Raw genomic sequence first — 23200 nt, 5'->3', positions numbered from 1 at the left:
GCTTTAAAGATGTTTGACATCTGTAACAAACAGCTGGCATCCTGTTATGGAAGAATGTCCTTTTATTTCTGAGCAGGTTGAACTGTCATTAATAGTATAATTAGGTGATTATCGGCGTACAGCAGAAAACTGCTTAATTGCACGGAGAGCTTCGCGAGGATCCCCGGCTCCTTTTATTGCCGTATTTGTTTTAGCCGCCTGAAATTTTTCGCGCTGCGTTGTTGTTTTTCCACATTTGATTATTATTTTTTAATGCGTGTGACAGCTGTAGGAGCGTGGCAGGCAGCACCGGCGCTGAGCGCGCCGGCGGCGAGAGGGGCGCGAGGAGGCGGGGGGGGGACACCCCGCGCTGGCACCCGTCCCTGTTTCCCCCCCCGGCCCCCCCAAAGGGTTTTATTTTTTAACCCCGTGCGTTCCAGGCTTGGGAGATGATGGGGATGGTGTTGAGGTGGGGAGGGGGGCACCAGCTCGCCCCGCACGGGGTGCAGCACCCTTGGGCGGCAGCGAGGCGCAGATTTGGGGGTGCGGGGAGGCGGCGCCGGAGCCCGCTGCTGCTTCTCCCCCCCCCCCTTGGTGAGCCCGGAGCACGGAGGGGAGATGCTGAACACCAGCTTTGCCGCGCCGTGGTGCTTCCCCTTGGATGCGGATGAAAGCCCGGGATGAAAAGGCGGCCCATCGCGTCCCCTTGGCGAGTGGCAAGCGCTGCGCTCCCCCGACCCAGCCGTGGCAGGATGAAAGCGGTGGGAGCGAACGTGCCTGTCTCGCCCGTAGCGGGAATAAAGGAGGCACCCTGCCACCTCGGAGCCTTTGTTAGCGGCGCCGTGCCTTCGGCTGCCGTCAAAGAGCGAGCGAGGAGCAAAACCAGAGGAGCCGTGGAGCTGGGGCACCGCTTGGCGCGGGTCGTCCCCTCGTGCCGTGCCCCCCGGGGTGGCTCTGCTGCCCCCCGGCCCCTCTCCGTGCCCCCACGCGGGGCAAACGCCCCCGGGTGAGCCGCACGTGGCCGTCCCCTTCGCTCCATGCCGTGTGACGGAGACGGCCTGTCCCTGTGTCCCCGTGTTCCCGTCCCCGTGTCCCCGTCCCCGGGCCGTGGCGTTGTGGCCGAGCAGATTTTCTGTGCCCGCCAGACAATGGCGCTTTGTATCTCCCCCCAGTGCTGCGAAACACACTTGTTAGCGCCGCATCTTTGTGCTGTAAATTTCCATGGAGTAATTACGGCTTAATTTATGATAATCCCGGGCGGGCAGGGGGAGGGGGGCGAGCGCCACTCCACTTGGGAAGTTGCCGGCCCTGGCCCTGGGGTCCCCGCGTGGCCGGGGCAGCGCGGGCGCATCCTGCCCGCCAAACTTCCCCCGCCACCACCCCACAAACCCAGGGCCTGAGCGTCCCCAGCCCTGGCGCTGAGCGGGGACAGGGGCTGGGTGACACGGCCCGGGTGCCGTCCCAAAGGGACAGGGGAACGGGGCCAAGCAGGGGTGGGTTTTTGCACAGCCACGGCTGCAGGGGTGTCCCCAGCGTGGCACGTGGGGATGCTGCCCGCGCCACCGTGGCGAGAAGCTTGGGAAGCCGGGGGTGCGTGGGTTTGGGGTGTCCTGGGGTGCTGTGCCATGTTATGCCGTGCCATCCCACCCAGCACCCCGAGCAGGATGAACCCCCCCCCTGCCCCTTGCCGCGAGCCCTCTCGGGGTGGCGGTGGCACCGCGCCGGGCAGGGGGCCGTACCCTTCCCCCTGCGCCTCCTCGGCTCAGCACCGCTGACTGGCTCATCCTGCCTTTGTCTGCGGGGCTCATTACCCAGCCAAAGAGAGGCTCTTTTCCCTCGTCCTTCCAGGCAGGCAAATTAGACGCTTTGGCAATTTTCAAGAAGTATGGAGGGAAGGAGGGGAGGGAGGTGAAGGAGGGGAGGAAAGTCTTTTATCTCCCAGCCGGCAGCCAGCAGGTTGCATGCGCCGTGCTTCGGCGTGCTGAGTAAATGGCCTGTCCCGGCCCGGGGCATCTCTGCTGGTGCCCGGCGAGGGGGCAGAAGGCAGAACTGGTGCCCCGTGGGTGGCGGGGGGACACCGGGGGCTGGTGGAGGGCGTTTGTGGGGTGTTTGTCCCCCTTCCTGTCCTCCCTGTGAAGCAGGGTCGGAAACGAGGTGCTCCTCAGTCCCCACGTTCTCCTGAAAGCCATAAGGGCACCGCGCTGAGTTACGGGGCCGGCTGTGCCACAAGTCCCGCAGGGCGAAGCGAAGCGATTTGGGGACCGTTTAATGCCCCGTGCGCAGCGGAAAGGTCTGGTGGCACCCCAGGGGCCCCAGCAGGGACGCCCAAGAGCCTGGTGCCCGTGCACCTCGCCACCCATCACCAAAGGAGGCTCTCGTGGGAGCCCGTCCCGTGCCTGCCGCCTCCTGCCAGCGTCCCTGGGGCTGGGGGTGTCCCCGGGGGGGGGGGTGGATAAAACCTCGGGGCTGCGCCTGCCGCACCTGCAGCCCGGCCGCCGTTCGGAGGCAGAGCGCACCGAGTGACATTTGCCAAGCGTAAAAATTCAATTAATTCCAGCAGGCAGATTAAATATAAGTGAATTTTAATAATTTGCTCTAAAGGCTGAGGATTACTGTAGGCAAAAAAAAAAAAAGAGGGAAGGAACTGCACGCGCGGGGGCACCGGCTAGCCTGCCTGGCACCGGCACGTGGGCTCGCCGGCGCTAATCGCGCTAATTCCTGGCGCGGGGGAGGCAGGGGAGGGGGCGCCGGGCTCCCAGCCCGCGGGGGGGGCTCTGCGGGAGCCCCTTCCCTGCTCTCTTCCCAGCCTCTTCGTGCCGAAGTGGGCACGGGCTGGGAGGTGGGGATGTGCCATACGCTCCGTTGCCCCCCCAGCACGTCCTCCCCCGCTGCTCCGTGCCCCCAAACATGTGCTTTTTTTTTTCCTGTTTTTCTCTTTTTTTCCTGTTTTTCTCTTTTTTTCTGTTTTTCTCTTTTTTTCTGTTTTTCTCTTTTTTTTCTTTTTTTCCTTCTTTTCTTTTTTTTTTTCTCTTTTTTTTTTCTTTTTTCTCTTTTTTTTTTTTTCTTTTTTCCCCTGGGTTTCAAAAGCTTTGCAGGGTGCGGACGCACAGCTGAGCGCAACGCAAAGCTCCGCTCCTCCGTCCAACCCTCCTTTGGAGGCGCCGAGGCGGAGGGCGAGACCCTTTGGGGACCCCCGCCGGGCATCGCCGGGGGATTTTGGGGGCGCACGGGGGGGGGGCTCTGGGGCGCAGGGTGTCGCCCAGCCTCGGCGCTGACGTGGGGCACCGCGTGCTGGCAGATGGCGCCGGTATTAGGGGAACGAAAATGCGCGCCGTAAATTTGCCGTTTGCCGGTGTTCATTTCTTATCCCAAGGCAAAACCTGCCCCCCCCCCCGGCCCCATGCCGTGCCAGCTGCGTCTTCATAAAACCGGCGGCAGCGATGGAGGGGCGGCGTGGGCACGGGACCCTCCACGAGCACGGGGTCCATCCGTCTGTCTGTCCATCCGTCCGTCCCGCCGGGTGCACCCTCCCCGTCTCGCCCCCTCCCCGGCCCTCCCGGCGGCGCGGCGCGGCCGGGATTGATGGAGATTGCCCGCGACCTTTGCTAGGACAAGAGGCATTACCATTAATACTTCTGTATTTCCTGGGTTCGCGCGGCGCATAAATCTCCTATCAAGTCAGGCGGGCCGGGTAATCTGCCAGGCTGCATTATTCATACACACCGCCTCCAACCCCCCCCCCCCCCCCCGGCGCGTAAGCTCTTTGTTGCGCGCCCGTCGGGGGTGCTGAGCCTTTTTGGGGTGGGCTCTGATGGGGTGCGGTGGGGACCGGGGAGTCCCCGGCGCTGGCCGAGTCACCGGCTGCTTTCTGCTGGGGTCTGGAAGCAGTGGGGTGGCCCCGAAGGGCTGGGGACATGTCCTGGGGCTGGTGGTGGTGGTTTGGGGCCAGGGCATTGCTGTTTGCCCCGTGCTGCGGCTCCGAGCGTCCCTGGCACCGGTGGGCAGCACTATCCTGGACCCCCCCGGCCTCCAACCACGGGGAATGCTCTTATTAACCTTAAGCATTAAAGGGTGAGGGTCACCAAGCTGTTGGATCCAGCCCTGCTCACCTCCTGGCTGCTCCGAGGTGGCTGGGTTTTGGCTACGGCCCCTCTTGGCCCTGCTGGAGGGGGCCGAAATGCCCTAAAAGCGACGGGGCGGGGGGAGCCAGCCCCTCGCCTCGCCTCCCTGCCTCCCAACTCTGCCCCAGAGCCCCCGGCTCTGCCCCTGCCCCGTTCGCCCTTCGCCTCCCTCCTGCCCCGTGCAAGACCCAGCCTGCGCGAGAGCCTAATCTCCAATTTTATTCGCTCGGCTCCAGCCGATTTGCATAATCCACATAATCACCCCGGTTTTAATTGCCCGCAACTCTGCAGAAAGATCATGTGGTTAAGTGGTAAATCATAATTAGATAAATAATTGGCTTGGCCACAGCAAGCTGCTTTGTTATACCTGCCATCTGCTGGGCAAGGGCTTCTCGCGCCGAGAACAATGCGCCGCTGACGGCAAAGCGTGCGCGGCCCGCGGCGGGGCCGGGCTGGGGGCACGGGGCTGGGGCCGGGACGTGGTTGGGGTGTGCGGGGTCATGGCCCCCCCCGGCTCGTGTGATGCCCAGCGGCACCGTGAGATGCCCAGCAGCACCGTGCGATGCTCAGCTTGCCCCCCCCCGTGATGCCCAGGAGCCCCAGGCGGTGCCCGGCGGCACCGCGCGATGCCCGGCTCCCCGGCGTAGGCTCCGTGTGCCCCCCTTTTCCCGAAAGCAGGGGGCTGGCTGCTCCTCCCCGCTGCTGGCTGCGGTTTGCTGGCCGCGGATGTTGGCACACGTGCCCCCTCCCCAGGTTTTAAAAGTCCCCGTGCTCCCACCGGGCTGGTGCCGAGGCGAGGCCGGCGGTACGCCCCCACAACCCGGCACCGTGCCGAGGTGCACGGGGCGAGGGGAGGCTCGGAGGTCGGCAGCATCCTTTGGACACATGCGCTTCTGAAGCCCCCAGCTGGCGTGGGACGTGGAGAGGCGGAGGCTGTGCCTCGGGCGCGCTCAGCTCGCTGCAGAAAGTTGCCATGAGGTGAACCACGGGGCTGGGGACAGCTTGCAGGGGGCGCACCCAGGGCCGCCCAGGTCTCCAGCTCTCCAGGAGGCCGTTCCCGTGAAAACCCAGCTGTGGGCTTTTCAGGAGCCACCGGTGTGATTTCTGAGGGGCCTCAAAAAGCTGCCCTGGCTTGTTCGGTGCCCTTCATCACCTCGGTGAGGGAGGGCGAGACAGGGAACGAAACCACGGGAGCCCATGTGATGGTGGCCGTGCCACGCCACCCGTCCCTCCCCGGCTCTGCTCCCTGCTCAGGAGCCTTTATTACTTTGCTCGCTGCCGTTTGCCGGATCAATGAGCCAGAGAGGAGAGATCGATGGAAGCCAGTGGGCTAATGGCACCGCGCCTGGGGGGCTCGCTGCTCCCTGGGGAGCCCCGGCTCCTGTCCCCAGCCATCGGGGTGTGCTCCTGGCCCCGGGGGAGCCATCCGGACCCCTCTGTGGGTGCTGGGAAGAGACCTCCTCGTCCTTTCTGCTCCGGGATGGGGCCGTGGAGGGTGGCTGGACACGCCTGGGGACACTTGGGGACACTTGGGGACACGGAGCACGGCTGTGGGGACAGGCGCCTTCGTTTCGGCTCGTTAGGAAGCGGTGCCAGGTGGCCGTGCCACGGGGGGGGGTGGGGGGGGTGAGGGGAGGGAGGGCAGGAGCTGGGGCTCCGATCAATCAATTAATTAATTAATGGAGCGTGTTGTAGGTGCGGCGGCAGAGCTGTTTTAATGAGGGATGATGGAAAATGTGCGGCGCCGCAGCGGGGAGCTGGCTGAAACGTGGCCGGGGGGGGGGGGGGGGAGAGGCGGTCCTGCTGCCTGTCCCCTGCCTGTCCCCTGCTGGTGGAGGGGCCAAATCCTTCTCGGGTGCTGAATTCGGGAAACTGTACTTACCCGTGGCCGAGGAGGCCACTCCAGCCCGTCCAGCATCCCGCGTGGCCCCCGGTGAGCTCAGCATCACGCCTCCATCACCCCTGGGTGCTTGTGCCCCCAGGACCATCCCCATGGGAGCCCGGGGCTTGGCACGTCCCGTCCCCCCCCGGTGTCCCCCAGCACCCATCCCGCTGTGCGCCCCCCCCCCGGAGGGGCACGTGGAGGGGCCGGGTGCTCGCGCTGCTCGCCCAGGCTCTCGCCCGGGCTCTTGGCTGCTGCATTCAGCCGGGGCTTCACAAAGCGAGGCAATTAGCATGGAAAATGTATGCAAAGCAGCTGTTCCCCGGGCGAGGGGCGTGCAGCTGGATGCCGGGCTCCAGATTGGGAGCAGAGGCGGTGAAAGGAGAGGAAGTATCGCTGCAGCCCGGGGTTAAGAGGCAGAGCAGGAGAACAAAAGCCAAAGCGGGCGCCGAGGGCCTTAACCCCTTCGCTGGCCGACCCCCGGGCTCCCCGCGTCCTCCCCGTGGGGCAGCCCTGTCTCTGCCACCCCCTCCGTACGGGGCTGTGGCTGCAGCCGGCACCCAGAGGGACCCCGTTGTGGCACCTTCTGGCCATGGGGACCTCCTGGGGTGGCCCTGTGGACCTTCGGTGGTGGCCCTGGAGACCTTCGGTGGTGGCCCTGGGGACTTTCGGTGATGGCTCAGGGGACCTTTGGTGGTGGCATCGCCCACCCTGCCCCACCGAGGTCCCTGCCCAGCCTGGGGGGGGGGCTCAGCGAAGGGCAGCAGGGTGCCCGCAGGAGGATGCCGGGTGGCTCTGGGTGCGGGTCCGACCCCGGGGGGGGGGGGGGGGGGGAACACGCGCTCCTCGCTCGCTCAGCCTCCCGCCGCACTGTGGGTTTTTTTTTTTATTATTATTATTATTTTATTTTTTTTTTTCCGCTCCATTTGCCAGGGGGCTGGAGATGCTGCCTGGTCGTATTTGGTAATAAATTATTAGTTCCACCGCTTGTGCGCCCAGGAGCTCGAAATAGCTGCTTTTAAGCAGGCGGCTGGTGCAGGTTGAGTTCAATGGCAATCTGCTCTGAAGGGCACTTCGCGCTCATTAGGGGCCTTTCAAGGTGCCTCCACGGTGCTGGCGGAGGGGGGGCTTCAGCAAGGTGCTAAACCCGCCAGCGCCACGGTTCCCGGCAGCCACCTCTGCCGGGGGGGCGGGGGGGGACAGGGACGCAGGGGACAGCAGCTGGGAGCTGGCAGTGGCACCTGGGTACCCCAGGATTGTCCCTGCAGCGTCCCTCCCGCGCGCCTCACCGGCACCCCAAAATATCCAGGGTGCTCCCTATCCTCCTGCGGCCGCCCGCGATCCACCTGTCCTCGGTGTCACCGCTCCTGCCCCTCTCTTGGTGGCAGCGAGGTGGCTGGCGGGGGCTTTTGTAGCGCCGGGACCCTCGTGCGCCCGTCGGGGTGAGGTGGCACGGGGGACACGGGCGCGAGCTGGCAGCAGGGTGGGGAAACCGCTGGCAAGAGGCAAAGGTGCAGGAGGGGGCGCGCACCGCCGTGCGCCCCGTGGGGCCGTGATCCCTGTGGTGGCACCGGTGACACCGGTGTCCCTGCTCTGGCAGCTGCAGCCTGCTGCCTTCTAGTGGCTGCTGACACGGTGCCACCCTGCCCACGCGTGTCCCCTCTGCCCACGTGTGTCCCCTCTGCCCACGCGTGTCCCCTCTGCCCACACGTGCGACCCCTACCCACGCGTGCCACCGCTACCCATGTGTGCCACCCTACCCACGCGTGCCACCCCTGCCAGTGCGCCCTCAGCCTGGCAGGTGACACCGGTGACCGTCCCCACATGCTGTCAGTGGCACGAGCGAGCATCCCGTGTCCCCAGGGAAGGCTCCGGGTTTCGGGGTGCGGGATGGCCGGGGGGGCTTCCCGGCCACCTCCCTGCCCCTCCGCCGCCGGCGCCGGGCACCCGCGCGCCCCGTCCCCGCCGCTCCCGCTGCCCGCGGCTGCTGCCACCGCCGTGTTTATTTGTCTCCGGCCCCAGCAGGCAGCCAGACTGGTTCTGCTCCCGCTGCTGGAGGAGCGCCCGGTGCCAAAAAACCCGCCAGCGTCATCGGGAGCAGATGGAGGGAAGATGGCACGCTCCCAGCGCGGCGACGCGCGAGCGCCGCGGGAAAGGGGTGCCGGGTCGCGGGGTGCCACCGTGTCCTGGCACGGGGGACAGCGATGGCCTCGGCCGTCCCCTGCCCCGTGTCCCCGCGGTCCCCGTGTCCCCTGATGTCCTCGGGTTGTGGCAGGGAGCCGTGCGAAGGCAGCGAGCGTGCCCGGGGGCTGGCGCCTCTTCCTGCGCCCCTAAAGGGCTGGGGGCAGCGTTGGGGCGCCCTGCCCCGTTTTGGGGTTCAGCCCCCGCCCCGGTGATGCGGCTGGCGCCGGTGACGTGCCCCCGGGTCTGGGACCAGTTTTTCAGCACGGGTTTGCCTGCCGGGAAGAGCAGCTGGAGGCAGGGGAGGGGAGGGAGGACCGGGAGAGCTGGGGCGCGCCGCAGCGCCGGGGGCCCCGGGAAGGGCCCCACCTCGGCGTGGGGTGGGGATAGGGACAGGGACGGGGACAGGGACAGCTTGGCGGCACCCAGAGTCCCAAATCCCTGTGCCCGGCCGTCTCCCTGCCACGCCGTGCCTCAGTTTCCCCATGCAGGGCGGCTCTCCCAGGGGACAGCCTGGGGATGGGGACACCCGGACAGACGGACGCCACCTCTACCGGGGGTGGGGGGGGGCAGGCTGAGCGGCGGCACTGCTTGGCCCCAGCCTGGGCGAAAAGGGATTTTGGCACCAGCAGAGCAGGTTTGGAGCCCGGCCGTGGGGCGGGGATGCAGAAACAGCCGGGAAAAAGGCTGGCGAGGTCCCCGAGCGCATCCTGGGGTGCCGGGGGGGGGGGTCCCCACGGAGCTGTGGCTGGCAGCTCCCCCCCGTGCGACCAACCCATCCCGGTGACCCCTGGTGCTCCGGGGACGTCCCCGCTTCACGGGCGAGCGCCAAGCGTGCCGAATTTGGGAGGAGGTGGCCGGGGCCGCGGCCATCAGCTGAGCATCACATGCTGGCGGGGCGCTTGTGGTCCCTTGGGTGGGGGGGTGCCACGGGTGGGTGGACGGAGCTTGGCACCGGGGCATGTGGGGGGGGGGCTTGGGGGGTGGCCAAAATTTCCCCCGCGCCGTGGGGCTGTGATTAGAGGGAGCGTGGAGGTGGCAGGGCCGGGTCTGGCGGCCGCGAGGAGCCGGGGGATGAAAGGGAGGAGTAATTGCGGAGCCCGCAGGGAGGCAGGCGAGGCGCTGAGCAGCAAAGCATCTCCAGCCTTTATCGGGGCCGGGCGGGGGGGGGGTCGGGGGGGTCGGTTAATAGATGGCGAGGAGCCCCACGGGCCGCTCGGGGGCTGCATCCCCCCCGGGGATGATGCTGGGCAGTGCACCCAGCACCCCGCGCTCCAAGGGTGGGCACCCAAGCTCGACGGAGAGGTGTGTGTGTGGGGGGGGGGTCCTGGTTGGGGGGGGGGCTGCTGCGAAGCCCAGGGGTTTGCTTCCCAGCTGTTGGCGTAATGAATTTACATGAGGCCGTCCGTGTCGACAAGGCTGCAGTCAATGGCTGAGAGCCCCGGAGTTAATAAATGCTGGGATAATGAGGGCAGAGGGGAGCGCGCGCCGCCGCGCCAGCCGCCTCTCCTGGGGCCTTGGGAGCAGGGGGGGGGGGCAAAGATTAATCAACGCCGAGTGGCGCTCGGTGCCCCCCCCGGCCCTGGCCCCGTGGCCTCGGCTGGCACAGGGGACGTTTTGGTGGCCCTCGTGGCTGGGGTGGCCGCGTCGGTGCTGCGCTGAGCCCCCGGGGGGGCTCACGGGGTCCTTCGGGAGCCCCCCCCCTACAGTGGGCACGACCCCTCGCTGCCCCCCACCCCCCCACCCAGCCTCCCGCTTGCCCACCCGGGAGCGGGGCTAATTTTAGGCCGGCGTTAATGAAGCTGCTCATTTGGAAGTCTATTTTAAGGGCCCTGACATCAGCAGTTGCTGTTTTCGGAGGTGGAGAGCCCTGGAGCACGTGGCTGGGACAGGCACGGCGGGGGGGGGGTGGGGGGTGAGGGGGGCACGGGCACCCCAGTGGGGTGTGGGGTGCGCTGAGCCCTGCAGGGACTGGAACCAGCCCCCCCCCCGGCCCTATAGAGCCGCCGTGCTGTGGGGTGCAGCCACGGGGACCTGGGGGGGTGCGATGGTGAGGATTTGGGGTTGCGCTGGGGGGGGGGGGTCAGGGGTCCAGCGGGGGGGGGGGTTTGGGGTGCTCTGGGGGCACGGTGGTGAAGGCGCAACGGAGGGGGTTTGGGTACGGAGCGGTGCGGATGGGGGCAACGGTGGGGATTTGGGGGTAACGGTGGGGATTTGGGGGGGGAGCGGTGGGGATTTATGGGGTGCGGTGGTCGGATTTGGGGGTGCAGCGGTCGGATTTGGGGGTGCAACAGTGACGGTTTGAAGGTGCCCTGGTGGTGACGGGGGGGCACGACGCTGGCACCCTGGGGGGCGCGCAACCGGCGGCCTGATGGCGCGGCAGCGGGTTTTTGGGTACGCTTGCGACGGGGTCCAGCAGCATCGCCTCGGGTTTTGGCGGCACCACGCCAGCCGGGGGGGCTGCCTCCCTCCCCAGCAGGGCGCTTAGATCCCCGAACCCCCACCCGGGGGCACCCCCTCGCTCCCCGGCGAGGCCCCCCCCCCCCGTGCCGTTATCCGCGCGCGGGCAGGGGCTGGCGGATCAGCGGGGCCATGTGATGCTGGCGGCAGCTGGTGGCCCCGTGTCAGCTTGTTTGCTGCAGGCGAGCAGCCCGGGTGCTTTGTTAGATAAGCTGCCGGCCCTGTAAGCACGCGGGGAGCTCAACGGGGGGGGGACAGGGGGGGACACGGGCTCACACCCCCCCCCCCCCCCCGTGGGCTTCATCCTATCGCATGAGCTTGGGGGTGTTTTTTTTGGGGTGGGGGAGGTGAACGGGGTGCTTGGGGATTTATTGCTTTTCCTGCTTTGGGGTGGGTTTGCGGGGGGCGTTGCTTTTGCTTTGGTGCCGGGGGGGAGGTGGCGTGGGGGGGGTCCTGGTGCCGTCCCCATCCCGTCCCCGTTGTCGCGCTCGGCGGCGCTGACCCCCGCGCGTTCTCTCTCGTTCGCAGGCATGAGCCATGAGTCGAAGTCGCCTTCCCTAGGAATGCTGTCCACCGCCACCCGCACCACCGCCACCGTCAGCCCCCTCACCCCCTCGCCTCTCAACGGCTCCCTGGTCCCCAATGGCAGCCCGGCAGCCAGCAGCACTTTGTCCGTCCAGGCAGCACCTTCCTCCAGCTTCGCCGCCGCCCTCCGCAAGCTCGCCAAGCAAGCCGAAGAGCCCAGAGGTACGGATGGGATCCGTAGGTGGGGGGGGGGGGGACTGGCGCATCCCATAAACCTCCTCCAGAGCCTCCCTCTGCATGGGAACAAAATTCGGGCCACCCCGGGGTGCAGCAGAGCCGCTGCTTCGCCCCAGTCCTCGTGCGCCACCGCCGTGCCCCCCGTCAGCACCCCGCGCCGCCGGCCGCCCCGAGCTGCCCTTCCCTCCGGCGCTCTCCCCGCCATTTCCCGGCCCAACGGCTTCTCCTCGGCGCCATGTCTCGAGGGGGGGCAGCTTAGAAATTCAATTCGGCCGGCGTGATCCGAGTGCCGTATCATCCCCTACCCCGGGAGGACGGCTGGCGAGCGCGCGGGGCGGAGGAGTGTGTCCTCGCCTCCTCCTCCCCTGCTCCCTCCCCGCCGTGCTCCTCTGCGCTGGCCTTTTCCCTGAGGCTCCTCTGATGCGTTCCTTCACGGGACTGACTTCCCTGCTAAATAACAACCCCGGGCACCGGCACGGAGAGGCACGTGTGGAAACGGAGATGCCCGGTGCCGCCTCCGCTCCCCCGTGCCTTAACGGGGCGCTTAACGGGAGCCCCGAGGCAGGGGACGGAGCAGGGGGACGGAGCACGGGGCGAGGATGTCCCCGTCCCGTGTCACCCCGCGGCACCCCCAGGGCTCAGCCTCTGTCCCCCTCTGCAGGGCTGCAGCTCTCAAGGGGGACACGAGGCGGGTTTTGGAGGTGCCGGGGTACACGGTGTTTCTCCCCACTGTTGCCCCCGGTGGGTCGTTACCCGGCCCCTCGGGAGGACCCCCGGCCCTTTGCCAGGGCCTTTTTTGCCAACACCCGTGGTTTTTGCCATATGGTTTGCCATAACCCGAAGCCTCGGGCACCGAACGGTCTCAGGAAGCACATGGGGGCGTGTTTGCGGCTGGCTCCCCCTGAAAAATGCTCCCGGTCCCATTAATCCCAGGGTGCCAGGTAGCAGGGGGGCTCAGCGCCCCATCTGCATCCCTCAGGGCGGCTGCATGGCTTCGGTAATTTTTTAGTTTTTGGTTATTTGGTGATTTCACCTTTTCCTCTCGGCCCCCGGTAGCGCATCCCACACGAGGCAACATCCATGAGCTTTGACATGGATTTCCCGGAGTTTTCCTCGCCTGCTCCCTCTCTCCTCGCACCCGCGGTCGCTTTCCCTTTGCATCCTTACCCAAAACCCTGCCCCAAAGCCGGCTCGAGGCGAGCAGCCGCGCGCTCCCGTCGGATTTCCCCTCCCTCCCTCGCCACCTGGGTGCCCAAATCGGCTCACCCTGGGGCTTTCCGTGCGCGTGGGCTGCCGTGTGCGTGTTTGGGGAGCCGTTTCTCTCCGAGCCGTGGATGTTTCCCCCCCACGGGAAGCTGCTCCTCATCCCGTTTCCACCCCGTGGGGCCGGGAGGTGCACGCGGTGGCCGGGCGCTGCCATCCTGCTTCCCCCCCCCCGGGCTTTTCCTCCCGGCTGCAGGGACACAGGGATCAGCCCCCAGCAGGTGCACGCGGCTCTGCCACGCTCAGGGCACGCGTGGGGATGTGCTCCATCCCAAACACGTCTCGCTGTGCGAGGGGACCTGGACGGGGCCTCCAGAGCATCCCTCATCACCACGGGGCCGGGCACGTCGGTCCCCATCAGAGGGGCCAAAGCACAAAGGAGCCCCAAAGCCACAGGGGCCGGCTGGGCCGTCCCGGCTCGCTCCGTGCCCAGGTCTGCCCGCAGGGTATTTTTTTTTTTTTCCCCCCCTTCTTTCTTTTTTTTTTTCCCCCCCCCCTCCTCCTTCAGGGTCTCAGCTGTTAATTACATTTGCCTGTCAGCCCCGGCTGCTAATCTGCTATCGCCGAGCGGAAAGCGGGAGGTCAGAAAACAAAGGTGACACCATCACACTGTGCCTCTTGTCATCTCCAATCCAGATTAGTTTCATTGACTAACTCCTGGCTGAATACCGCCAGTTAATTATAACGATCACAAGCCCTCCCGTTTAAAGCCACACAGCGAGAATTAAGGTTCTGAAGTAAGACTTTAGCTTCATTAATTGCCGGGCTCATTGTGATGGTATTGATTGTTAACGCTATCGCGTGGTGAGTAATGGCTTCCCAGCTCAGAGGGGATTAGGCTGCTAATTGTTGTTGGCCTTGCGCTGACAAGATAGACTTCAGTGGGTGTCAAATCCGTATCGGCTGCCTCCTTTGTCGCGGGCAGCCTTTCTCTCCCCGAGCCTCGCCGCTCTCCAAATGAAAGCGATTCGGAGCGACTCGGGAATAATTAATGAGGCGGCGTGGCCAGCAGCGCGCTGCTCCGCTCGTCGTGCCCCCGGCGCCGCTCCCCTGCTCTGCCGAGCATCCTCCGGGGGGGGGGCTCGGGGCGATCCTGCCCCCGTCCTGCCTCCCCCTGTGCTCCCGGCCCCGTCCTGGTGCTGGGCTTCGAGGTGCTGAGGGCGCGCCGGGCGCTCGGAGGGGGGAAAGGAGCCGCCTCGCGTACTGGGGGGCCAGCTGGTGTGCTGGCGGGGCGAGGAGCCAGCTTGCACACCTGCGGGGCGAGCGGCCAGCCTGCACGCTCAGGGGAGCCGACGCGCGTGGCTGCAGGGCACGGAGCCATCTTACGTGCCGCCTGGGCACCGAGCCGGCGTGCGCGCTCAGGGCAGCTGGCGTGCGTGCTCAGGGAGCTGACTTGTGCGCTCACAGGGCAAGGGGGTGGCTTGCACGCTGCAGGGAGCCGGCTTGCACGCTCACGGGGCGAGGACTTGGCTTGCAGGGAGCCGGCTTGCACGCTCGCAGGGCGAGGGGCCAGTTGCCTGCACAAGGGGACCGCCTTTCCAAGCTTGCAGGGCCACGAGGCGCCTCGCACGCTCAGGAGAGCAAGCTTGCACACTCCAGGCAGCCGGCTTGCACACATCCATCCGCGCCAAGTGCCGCGCCAGGCTGGGCAGGATTGTCACCTCCCCGCTGGCGTCCTGCGCCGGCGGCTTTGGCCACCCCTGGGCGGGCAGCGGCCGGTCCCTGCTTTTGTAAACCCCAAACCACATTTTGGCCCCGATTCCCGGCCCCGGGGGGAGGCCGCCACCAGCCTCCTGCAGCTGGGGCTGGTCCCGGCTCGGGGGGGGCGGTTTCTGTGCTGGGGGGGTTGCAGCGGAGCACCCGGCGGCTCGCCGTGCCCTGCTTAGCGTGGGGTTGGCGTTGCTGCTCCAGCTCGGCGTTCCTCCCCGCGCCGCGCTCTCCGCTTTTAATTCCCGTTTTCGGAGGGGTTCATTTCTCCCTCGCACGTACCGCCGGCGTCCCCGGGGGTGGGAGTGATTTCGGATACAGACGTCTCATGCAAATAAAGCCCAAGCCTTGCCCAAGGGTTACGGGGAGCGACTCGTTCGTCCTCCTGCCCCGGCTCGCGCTCGGCACCTTTGGGCTGGCACCGCCTCGGTGTCGGCGCACGGCCCCGGCAGCATGCTCGCCCTTGCCCCCGGGGGCTGGGCTGGATTTCCCGGCGTAATTAGCCGGGTTTCACCTTGCCTTTCCCGGCGCCTCGTAGGGCGGCTGTTTGCAGCCGGGTTTCCAGAGCGATGGGAATGAAACCCCAAGGAAAAACCAGGCACCCCCCTGCTGCCACCTGGTGCTGCCAGGGGGGTCCCCAGGGCGAATGGCTGGGGGCGGCCTCCCCTCCTGCCCCCCCTCGCCCCTCCAGATGGGGAAGGTGGTTTCGCTGCCTAACTTTCTGCCTTTTTCCCTTTTTTTTTCCCGTTCCCCAGGGTCCTCGATAAGCAGCGAGTCATCCCCGGTCTCGTCTCCGGCCACCAACCACAGCTCGCCCGCCAGCACGCCCAAGCGCGGCCCCATGGGCCCCATCATCGTGCCCCCGGGGGGGCACAGCGTGCCCAGCACGCCCCCCGTCGTCACCATCGCCCCCACCAAGACGGTCAACGGGGTCTGGAGGAGCGAGGGCAGACAGGTACGGCCGGGCCGGGCGCACGGGGGGGTGCCTGTCCCCAAAAAAACACGGGGGCGTAGGCACGAGGCGTAGGGTCCCCATCTCCATCCTCGCCACGGTGCCACCCGGGGCTGTCCCTCTTTTGTCCCCTCTCCCCCCCCCCCCGCCACATCCCCAGGCTGCCAGCAGGAGAGGAAGGCAGCAGAGGCGGAGGGGAAGGAGCTTGGGGGGGGGGAACCGACGATGATGGGGACGCGCCGGCTAATTAAGAAGCATCGTTAGTGGTTCTCTCCTCTCCTCTCGCATGATACGAGCAGATTCCCGGGGGGATTATGCCACTTGGAAAGACTAATTAAACCACAAAGCGGGGAGGCGATGGGAGGGGACGGGGAGACGCCGAAGGCGGGGGGGGGGGGTAAGGAACAAAACGAAATCCCCGGGCTCTCGAAGGGGCGCAGGGTGCCTGGGTGCTGCCCGCCCTGCCGTGCCCCCCCCCCCCTTCCCCGCGTCCCCTCGGCCTCCTCTTCCCAAGTGACCCCGGAGGAATATAGGTTAACCGAGCGTGCTTTATTGTCTGGCAGAGCCGCGCTCGCAGCGTGACGCCCCGAGACGGGGGGGGGGGAGGTAATTAGAGCAGAGCCTGGCGCGCACAATGAGCCCTGATGCGCTCAGCGGGGGCCGCCGGGGGGACGCCCTTTGTGCCCGCTGCGGTCACCTTGGGACCGTCCCCGACGGCCGGGGGGGGGCCGCACAGGGATGCACTGGGGCTCCTCTGGGAGGAGACGAGATGAGGAAGGGTCTGGTTCCCGCTGCTCCCGGCTTGTCCCCAAATTCCCAGCTCGTGGCCCCCACCAAGGGTCCCCCCGGCCTCGCCAGGGGTCCCCCCCCCAAGCTGGGGGCGGTGCGAGCACCCTTCAGCCCAGGAGGAAAATTGGGTGCCTGCCTAAAAGTGGCTGATGCTGGGCGGTGGGATGGGGGGTGCTGATGCCACCCCCTCCGCGGGGCTGGCCTGGCCACCCTGCGTTTTGGGGCCGCTGGATTTACACCGGCTGTGCCGCTTCGGGCGCCGTGGGTGCCTGCATCCTCCCCAGGTGATGGAGAGCTCTGGAGAACAGAGCTGCCTCGAAATCCCCCGGCAGGTACAACGTGTCCTGCCACCAGCCTGGCCCCAACACCAGCACACTTTCTCCAGCTGCGTGCCCCTGACGGAGCCCCCCCCCAGGCCCCAGCCCCTCCTATAACAGCACGGATGCTCCGTGGCTGCTCCCGAGGACCTTGGCACCGGCCCTGCCGGCGGGACCCCATCCGCTGCGGGGGTCCCCGCCGTCCCCTAACGCTCTTCTCCCCCTTTCCCTTCCAGCAAGAAGCGGGGTCGCGAGGCAGCAGCAGCAGCAGCAGCCGCGAGCGCCTCATCTCCGAGCCCCCCCTGGCGCAGGAGAAGGCGGGGGGCCCCTCGGTCCCCTCGCACCTCCTGGGGACGCCGTACTCCTTCGGGCTGCCCCCCAGCTCCGTGGTCCAGGACTCCCGCTTCCCACCTCTCAAGTGAGTCCGCGGGCGATGGGATGGGCACGGGATGTCCCCCCCCAGGTTCGGGGGGGACACAACATCTCCCTGCTCCTCACCGTCCCTTTTCTCCCCGGCAGCCTGCAGCGCCCCGTCCACCACGTGGTGCCCCCCAGCGCCGTCACCGAGGACTACCTGCGCAGCTTTCGGCCCTACCACACCGCCGAGGACCTCCGCATGTCCTCCCTGCCGCCCCTCGGCCTCGACCCGGCCACGGCGGCTGCCTACTACCACCCCAGCTACCTGACCCACCACCCCTTCCCGCACCCTGCCTTCAGGTGGGCATCGCCCCCGTCCTTACCAATCCGGGGTGCTGGTGCTGGGAGACCGGGGGAAGGATGAGCACCTCGGACCCCCCCCCCCGGCTCCGTGCCCCTCACCTGGCGTAAAGCTCCCGTGCCATGAGCTGCAACCCTCCAGGATGGCTTTTCTCCCTGTTACGGACATTTTGGGGTTCTGCACCCCGCTGAGCATCCCTTTCCCCCTCCCCCCCCCCCGCAGGATGGACGACTCGTACTGCCTGTCGGCGCTGCGCTCCCCCTTCTACCCGCTGCCGGCGCCGGGCTCGCTGCCCCCCCTGCACCCGTCGGCCATGCACCTGCACCTCTCGGGCGTGCGGTACCCCGCCGAGCTGTCGCACTCCTCGCTCTCGGCGCTGCAGTCGGAGCGCATCTCCAGCCTCGCCGCCGAGAGGTGAGCGGCCACGGGGGGCGGCCGCCGCGGCTGCGGGGCTGGGACGGGAGCCCCCCCCCCCGGGGGGGATGCTAACAGGCACCCACTTGTGGGGTGGGGGGCGTTTTTTGTTTTTTTTTTTATTATTTTGGCTCTTCTCCGCAGGCTGCAAATGGACGAGGAGCTGCGGCAGAGGGAGCGGGAGCGCGAGAGGGAGAGGGAGAAGGAGCGGGAGCGGGAAGCCGACCGGGAGCGGGAGAAGGAGCGCGAACGGGAGCGGGAGCGCGAGAAGGAGCTGGAGAGGGAGCGCGAGAAGGAGCGGGAGCGGGAGCTGGAGAGGCAGAGGGAGCGCGCCCGCGAGAAGGAGCTGAGCATGGTGAAAGCCATGGAGGGCCCCTTCCTGCCCATGGCCGAGCTGCACGGGCTGCGGGGCCACCCGGCCGAGGAGCGGGGCAAGCCGTCGGAGCCGCTGGCGCCCGGCAGAGCAGGTAACGTCCCCGCGGGTGGCGGCGGGGCCGGGGCGAGCCCGTCCCCTCGTCCCCTTTCCCCTCTCCAGATGGCAAAGCCGAGGGGGTCGGGGACCGTCTGAGCGGCGGGGGCCAGCTCGGGCCGCAGCCTGGCTGTGCCGGCTGCCAGCTCGCCGTGCCAAAAGCCCAGCTGCCGCGGCGCGCTCGGCGGGGCCGCTGCGGAGCGCCGGGGCTGTTGGAGAGGCGCCGCGGGGTTTGTGCCGGCTGCCTTCACCCGGGCACGCCAAGCAGCTGGGCTGGCAGCGGGCGGGCAGCCCCCTGCGCGGCGCCGGGGGGGAGCGGGGGGGGCTTCGTGCTGGCGGCCCCCGTTACCTTACACCTGCAGGGCCGCTCCCCGAAACGCCAAGGCGGGGTTTGGCGTGCGCCCTCCCGACGCTCCGGCTCCCCTTTGTGCCCCCCCCTGCAGAGAAACTCAAGGACTCGGTGCTGCCCACGCCGAAGCCCATCCAGCACCCGCTGCACCAGCCGCCGGCCTCGCACCACCCCGTGCCCAGCCTCATCCCCAACCACAACGTGTTCCCCCTGCCCGGCAGCAGCGCGGCCACGGCGCTGCTCATCCACCGCACCAACGAGGAGGAGAAGTGGCTGGCGCGGCAGCGCCGGCTGCGCCAGGAGAAGGAGGACCGCCAGTCCCAGGTCTCCGAGTTTCGGCAGCAGGTGCTGGAGCAGCACCTCGACATGGGGCGCGCCCCGAGCCAGCCCGAGCCCGAGCACCGCCCGGAGAACCCCAGGTAGGGCTCCTGCTCTTAAACCCTGCCCAGGGCACGCTCTCCAAATTAATTTCGACCCTTCCCGAGGACGGAGGTTGCCCCTTTCTGCGGTCCCTGCTCCCGTTTTTCATCTTCCCGAACGTCTAGTGGGGTTTTTCCCGTACTGCAGCCATTCCTGCTGCCGGTCCCCGTGGCTGCGCGCCCCCCCAAGAGCTGGCTCAGGCTCCCCGTTAGCTAGCTGAGACCCCACCTCTCTCCCACCCGCCGGGCGAGCAGAAGCGGTTCCTTTTGCCCGGTGCCAGCAGGTCCCCGCCGCGCGGTGCCAGCCGGGCCGGCTGCGCTGGCAGCTCCGGCCGTCGCCGGTGCCCGACATCTGCGCGGCGGCAGGCGGCGAGCCCGGGAGGTGGCCGGGGGCCAGCGGCGAGCGGCCAGGTGCTGCCGAGGCGGCGGCACCGCTAATTGCAGCTCGCCCCCTAGCACAGCCCTCGCCCCCAAAGCTGCTCCCCCTGCAGCGTGCCGAGGCGAGGGGGGGCACCCCGTGCCACCTCCCCCCCCCACCCCCCCGGGCTCGATGCGGGTTTTCTCGCTCGGTTGCTGAGCGCTCCGGCACTGCAGGCTCCTCCGGGCGGCTGTGCTGCTGGCTTCCATTGTTATTTTTGGGTATCAAGGGGATTAGCGCAGCTAATCGAGTATAACAAGGAGCGGATTGCGGGGCTGCATAATGGCAAGTGCCTGCTGCAGCCGCCCGCCCCGAGCCGCGCGTCCCTCTCCGAAGGGGGGAGGAGAGAGCAAGGTCACCCTGAGCACGGCAGCACGTGGGGGCGGGCGGCCCCGTCCCCATCCCTGTTGCTATTCCCATCCCCGTCCCCATCCCTGTCCCTATCCCCATCCCTGTCCCCATCCCCGTTGCTATTCCCATCCCCATCCCCATCCCCATTACTTTTCCCATCCCTGTCCCTATCCCCATCCCTGTCCCCATCCCCGTTGCTATTCCCATCCCCGTCCCCATCCCTGTTGCTATTCTCATCCCTGTCCCAATCCCCATTAAGTTTTCCCATCCCCGTCCCCATCCCCATTGCTATTCCCATCCCCGTCCCCATCCCCATTGCTTTTCTCATCCCCGTCCCCATCCCCATTACTTTTCCCATCCCTGTCCCCATCCCCATCCCCGTCCCCATCCCCATCACTTTTCCCATCCCCATCCCCGTTGCTCTTCCCATCCCTGTCCCCAAACCAGCACCCCGCACAGCCCCACCAGGGGCTGCCCGTGCCCCCACAACCGGCCCATACGCCACCAAACAGCCCGGCGGGGAGGGGCAGGGACCGATTTCGGCCAGGGCAGGGGATGCTTTTGGTCGGAGGAGACGGGTCCCGTGCGCCGCGGGTGCCTCGTGCCGGGGCTCGGTGGCGCTGTGCCACGGCTGGCGGTGCTGAGCCGCGCGCTGCTGCGCTGCGCAGAGGGCCAGGGCGCTCGAGCGGAAAAGCGTTAAGCGCCCAGCTCCGGCGCATGAAATATTTATCCTGCTAACAGGTCTGCTCCTTCCCGGGGTGTTCAGGGGAGGTTTTGCCGGGGTGTCCCTCTTTGTGCGGCGAGAGCAGGGCGGTGTGGGGTGCCCATGCTGTCCCAGCCCCGTGGTGGGGTCCAGCCTGGGGTCCCCTGCCCTGCGCCCCAGCGCACCGACCCGGCTGTGGGAGCTGTGCTGGGGGGCGAGGACGTGGGCAGCCCCCGCGTGTCAGCTGCGGGGACAGGGTCCCCAGGGGGGGAACAGCCCGAGGCCTTCCCCTTGTCCCTCTCGGCTGTGGCGCAGGAGGGGCTGAGCATGGCGCAGCGGTGCCGCGGTGCTCCCGACCTCTGCAGTCGGTCCCGCAGCCCCACGTGCACCAAACCCCATTCCCAAACCCACCTGGGTCGGCCTAACTGGTGCATTTCTACCCCAGAATCCGGTTGCAGACAGGGTTTGGTTTTTTTCTGGGTGCAGCATCCCACTCCTCAACTCCCCATCCCTCCCCTCACCTCTCCATCCCTCTCCTCACCTTTACACCCTACCCCTCACCTCTCCACCCTCTTCCTCACCTCTCCATCCCACTCCTCACCTCTCCATCCCTCTCCTCACCTCTCCATCCCTCCCCTCACCTCTCCATCCCTCCCCTCACCTCTCCATCCCTCCCCTCACCTCTCCATCCCTCTCCTCACCTCTCCATCCCTCTCCTCACCTCTCCATCCCTCTCCTCTCCCCGCAGGTCAGGACCAAGCCGCCACGAGCCGAGCATCCGGGAGCCGGGGCAGCACTTCGGCGGCCCACCGCCGCTCATCTCCCCCAAGCCCCAGCACCACCCCATCACCACGTCCCTCTGGAACCCCGTCTCCCTGATGGAGAGCCCCCCCGACCCTCCCCGGCGCCTCCCCGAGCCCCACGCCCTCCACGGCCACCCGCCCCCCTTCGAGCCCAGCCGCCAGGGCATCCCGCTGGTGAAGGTGGAGCGGGTCTTCTGCCCCGAGAAGCTGGAGGACGGGGCGAGGAAAAGGGAGGCGCTGGAGAAATACCCCCCGCCGCGGGAGCCTGGCGCCCCCGAGCACGGGGGCTTCGCCCACGCGCCCTTCCTGGCCGAGCTGGAGAAATCCACGCAGAGCATCCTCAGCCAGCAGAGACCCCCGTTAGCCCCAGCCGCCCCCTTCGGCGAGGCCGCCAAGCCCAGCTCGCCCTACAGAGCCCCCCCGCCCCGCGCCCAGGACCCCATGTACATCTACGATGAGTTCGTGCAGCAGCACCGCAGGCTGGTCAGCAAGCTCGACCTGGAGGAGCGCCGGCGGAGGGAGGCCCGTGAGAAAGGTGAGGTGGGGGCTTGCAGTGCGCTGGGACCCCCCTCCCCCGGGGGGCAGCGGGACCCCCTGTGGGGGCGGCCAGGGGGGTCCCCCGGGGATGCCGGCAGCCCAGCACGGCGGCGTGTGGTGCGACGGCTCCTGAAAGCCCAAATCAGAGCGGCTCGGTAAATCCTCCGCTGGAGACATGGCCGATTAATAAATGATGAACCGAGGCTAATAAGCTGCTTTAAATATTAATAGGGCTGGGCGAGCGGGGAGGAGGCGTCGGAGCCCGGTGTGGGGCAGGCCTTGCCGTGCCCGCTCCGGCGGGGATGGGGCAGCTGCCTGGGGTCCCAGCGTGCCCCCCAGGGCTGACGCCAGCCTCTCCCCCCCTCCCCAGGTTACTACTACGACCTGGACGACTCCTGCGATGACAGCGACGAGGAGGAGGTGCGGGCACATCTCCGGTGCGTGGCCGAGCAGCCCCCGCTGAAGCTGGACACGTCCTCCGAGGTACGGCCACGGCACTCCGTGGTCTGGGTCCTCCATCCCTGGAGGGCAGCTGCATTGCCCTGATGGGTGGGATGGGGATGGGATGGGATAGGGTGGGGATGGGGATGGGACGGGTTGGGGATGGGATGGGATAGGGATGGGGTCGGGGTTGGGATGGGGGTGGGATGGGGATGGGATTGGGATGGGGATGGGATGCGTTGGGGATGGGATGGGGATGAGGATGGGATGGGGATGGGATTGGGATGGGGATGGGGATGGGATGGGGATGGGGATGGGATGGGGATGGGGATGGGATGGGATGGGGATGGGATGGGGATGGGGATGGGGATGGGATGGGGATGGGATGGGATGGGGATGGGGATGGGGATGGGATGGGGATGGGGTTGGGGATGGGGATGGGGATGGGGATGGGATGGGGATGGGATTTGGGATGGGATGGGGATGGGATGGGGATGGGGTTGGGGATGGGGATGGGGATGGGATGGGGATGGGATGGGGATGGGGATGGGGATGGGATGGGGATGGGATGGGGATGGGATGGGATGGGGATGGGAATGGGGATGGGATGGGGATGGGATGGGGATGGGATCAGATGAGGGTGGGATCGGATGAGGGTGGGGATGGGATGGGATAGGGATGGGGTTGGGGTTGGGATGGGGATGGGATGGGGATGGGATGGGGACCGAGATGGGGACCGGGATAGGGACGGTGCTGTGCCAGTCTGGAGGTAACCCTGCTCCGCTGTCCCCTGGCGCCCCAGAAGCTGGAGTTCCTGCAACTCTTCGGCCTCACCACGCAGCAGCAGAAGGAGGAGTTACTGAGCCAGAAGCGGCGCAAGCGCCGGCGGATGCTGCGGGAGAGGAGCCCCTCGCCGCCGACGGTGCAGAACAAGCGCCGCACGCCCTCCCCGCGCCTCCCGCTCTCCACCCGCTACAGCCCCGACGAGATGAACAACAGCCCCAACTTCGAGGAGAAGAAGCGGTTCCTCACCATCTTCAACCTCACGCACATCAGCGCCGACAAGAGGAAAGGTAACAGCCATGCCCCGCGCCGAGCTCGGCGGGGCCCCTCTCCTCCTGCCACGGGGGGGTGCCACGTCGCCCCACGGGTGGCCGGGAGCTTG

At 67.4% G+C, this 23200-nt stretch overlaps 1 protein-coding gene across 8 annotated transcripts in view; it reads left to right on the top strand.

The window, feature by feature from the left end:
- GSE1 (Gse1 coiled-coil protein) overlaps positions 1 to 23200 on the top strand; it is a 102675-nt gene that overhangs the window by 76830 nt on the left and 2645 nt on the right. For 5 of the 8 annotated variants that reach the window (XM_083851595.1, XM_083851593.1, XM_083851598.1 and 2 more), the window contains 10 exons: positions 11152 to 11370; positions 15111 to 15310; positions 16650 to 16831; positions 16933 to 17130; positions 17354 to 17545; positions 17690 to 18012; positions 18458 to 18782; positions 21003 to 21592; positions 21965 to 22077; positions 22838 to 23108. In XM_083851595.1, coding sequence (XP_083707721.1) covers positions 11152 to 11370; positions 15111 to 15310; positions 16650 to 16831; positions 16933 to 17130; positions 17354 to 17545; positions 17690 to 18012; positions 18458 to 18782; positions 21003 to 21592; positions 21965 to 22077; positions 22838 to 23108 — 2613 coding nt within the window. Of the gene's footprint in view, positions 1 to 10030; positions 10214 to 11151; positions 11371 to 15110; positions 15311 to 16649; positions 16832 to 16932; positions 17131 to 17353; positions 17546 to 17689; positions 18013 to 18457; positions 18783 to 21002; positions 21593 to 21964; positions 22078 to 22837; positions 23109 to 23200 lie in introns of those variants that run through there. The other 3 variants (XM_083851600.1, XM_083851599.1, XM_083851594.1) reach the window with 2 other exon arrangements.

Source organism: Anser anser (genome assembly GCF_964211835.1).
Source record: "Anser anser genome assembly, chromosome: 11".
Classification (NCBI taxonomy): Eukaryota; Metazoa; Chordata; class Aves; order Anseriformes; family Anatidae; genus Anser; species Anser anser.
The sequence above is the reverse complement of the archived record's forward strand: the minus strand, read 5'-3'. Positions and strand labels throughout refer to the sequence as shown.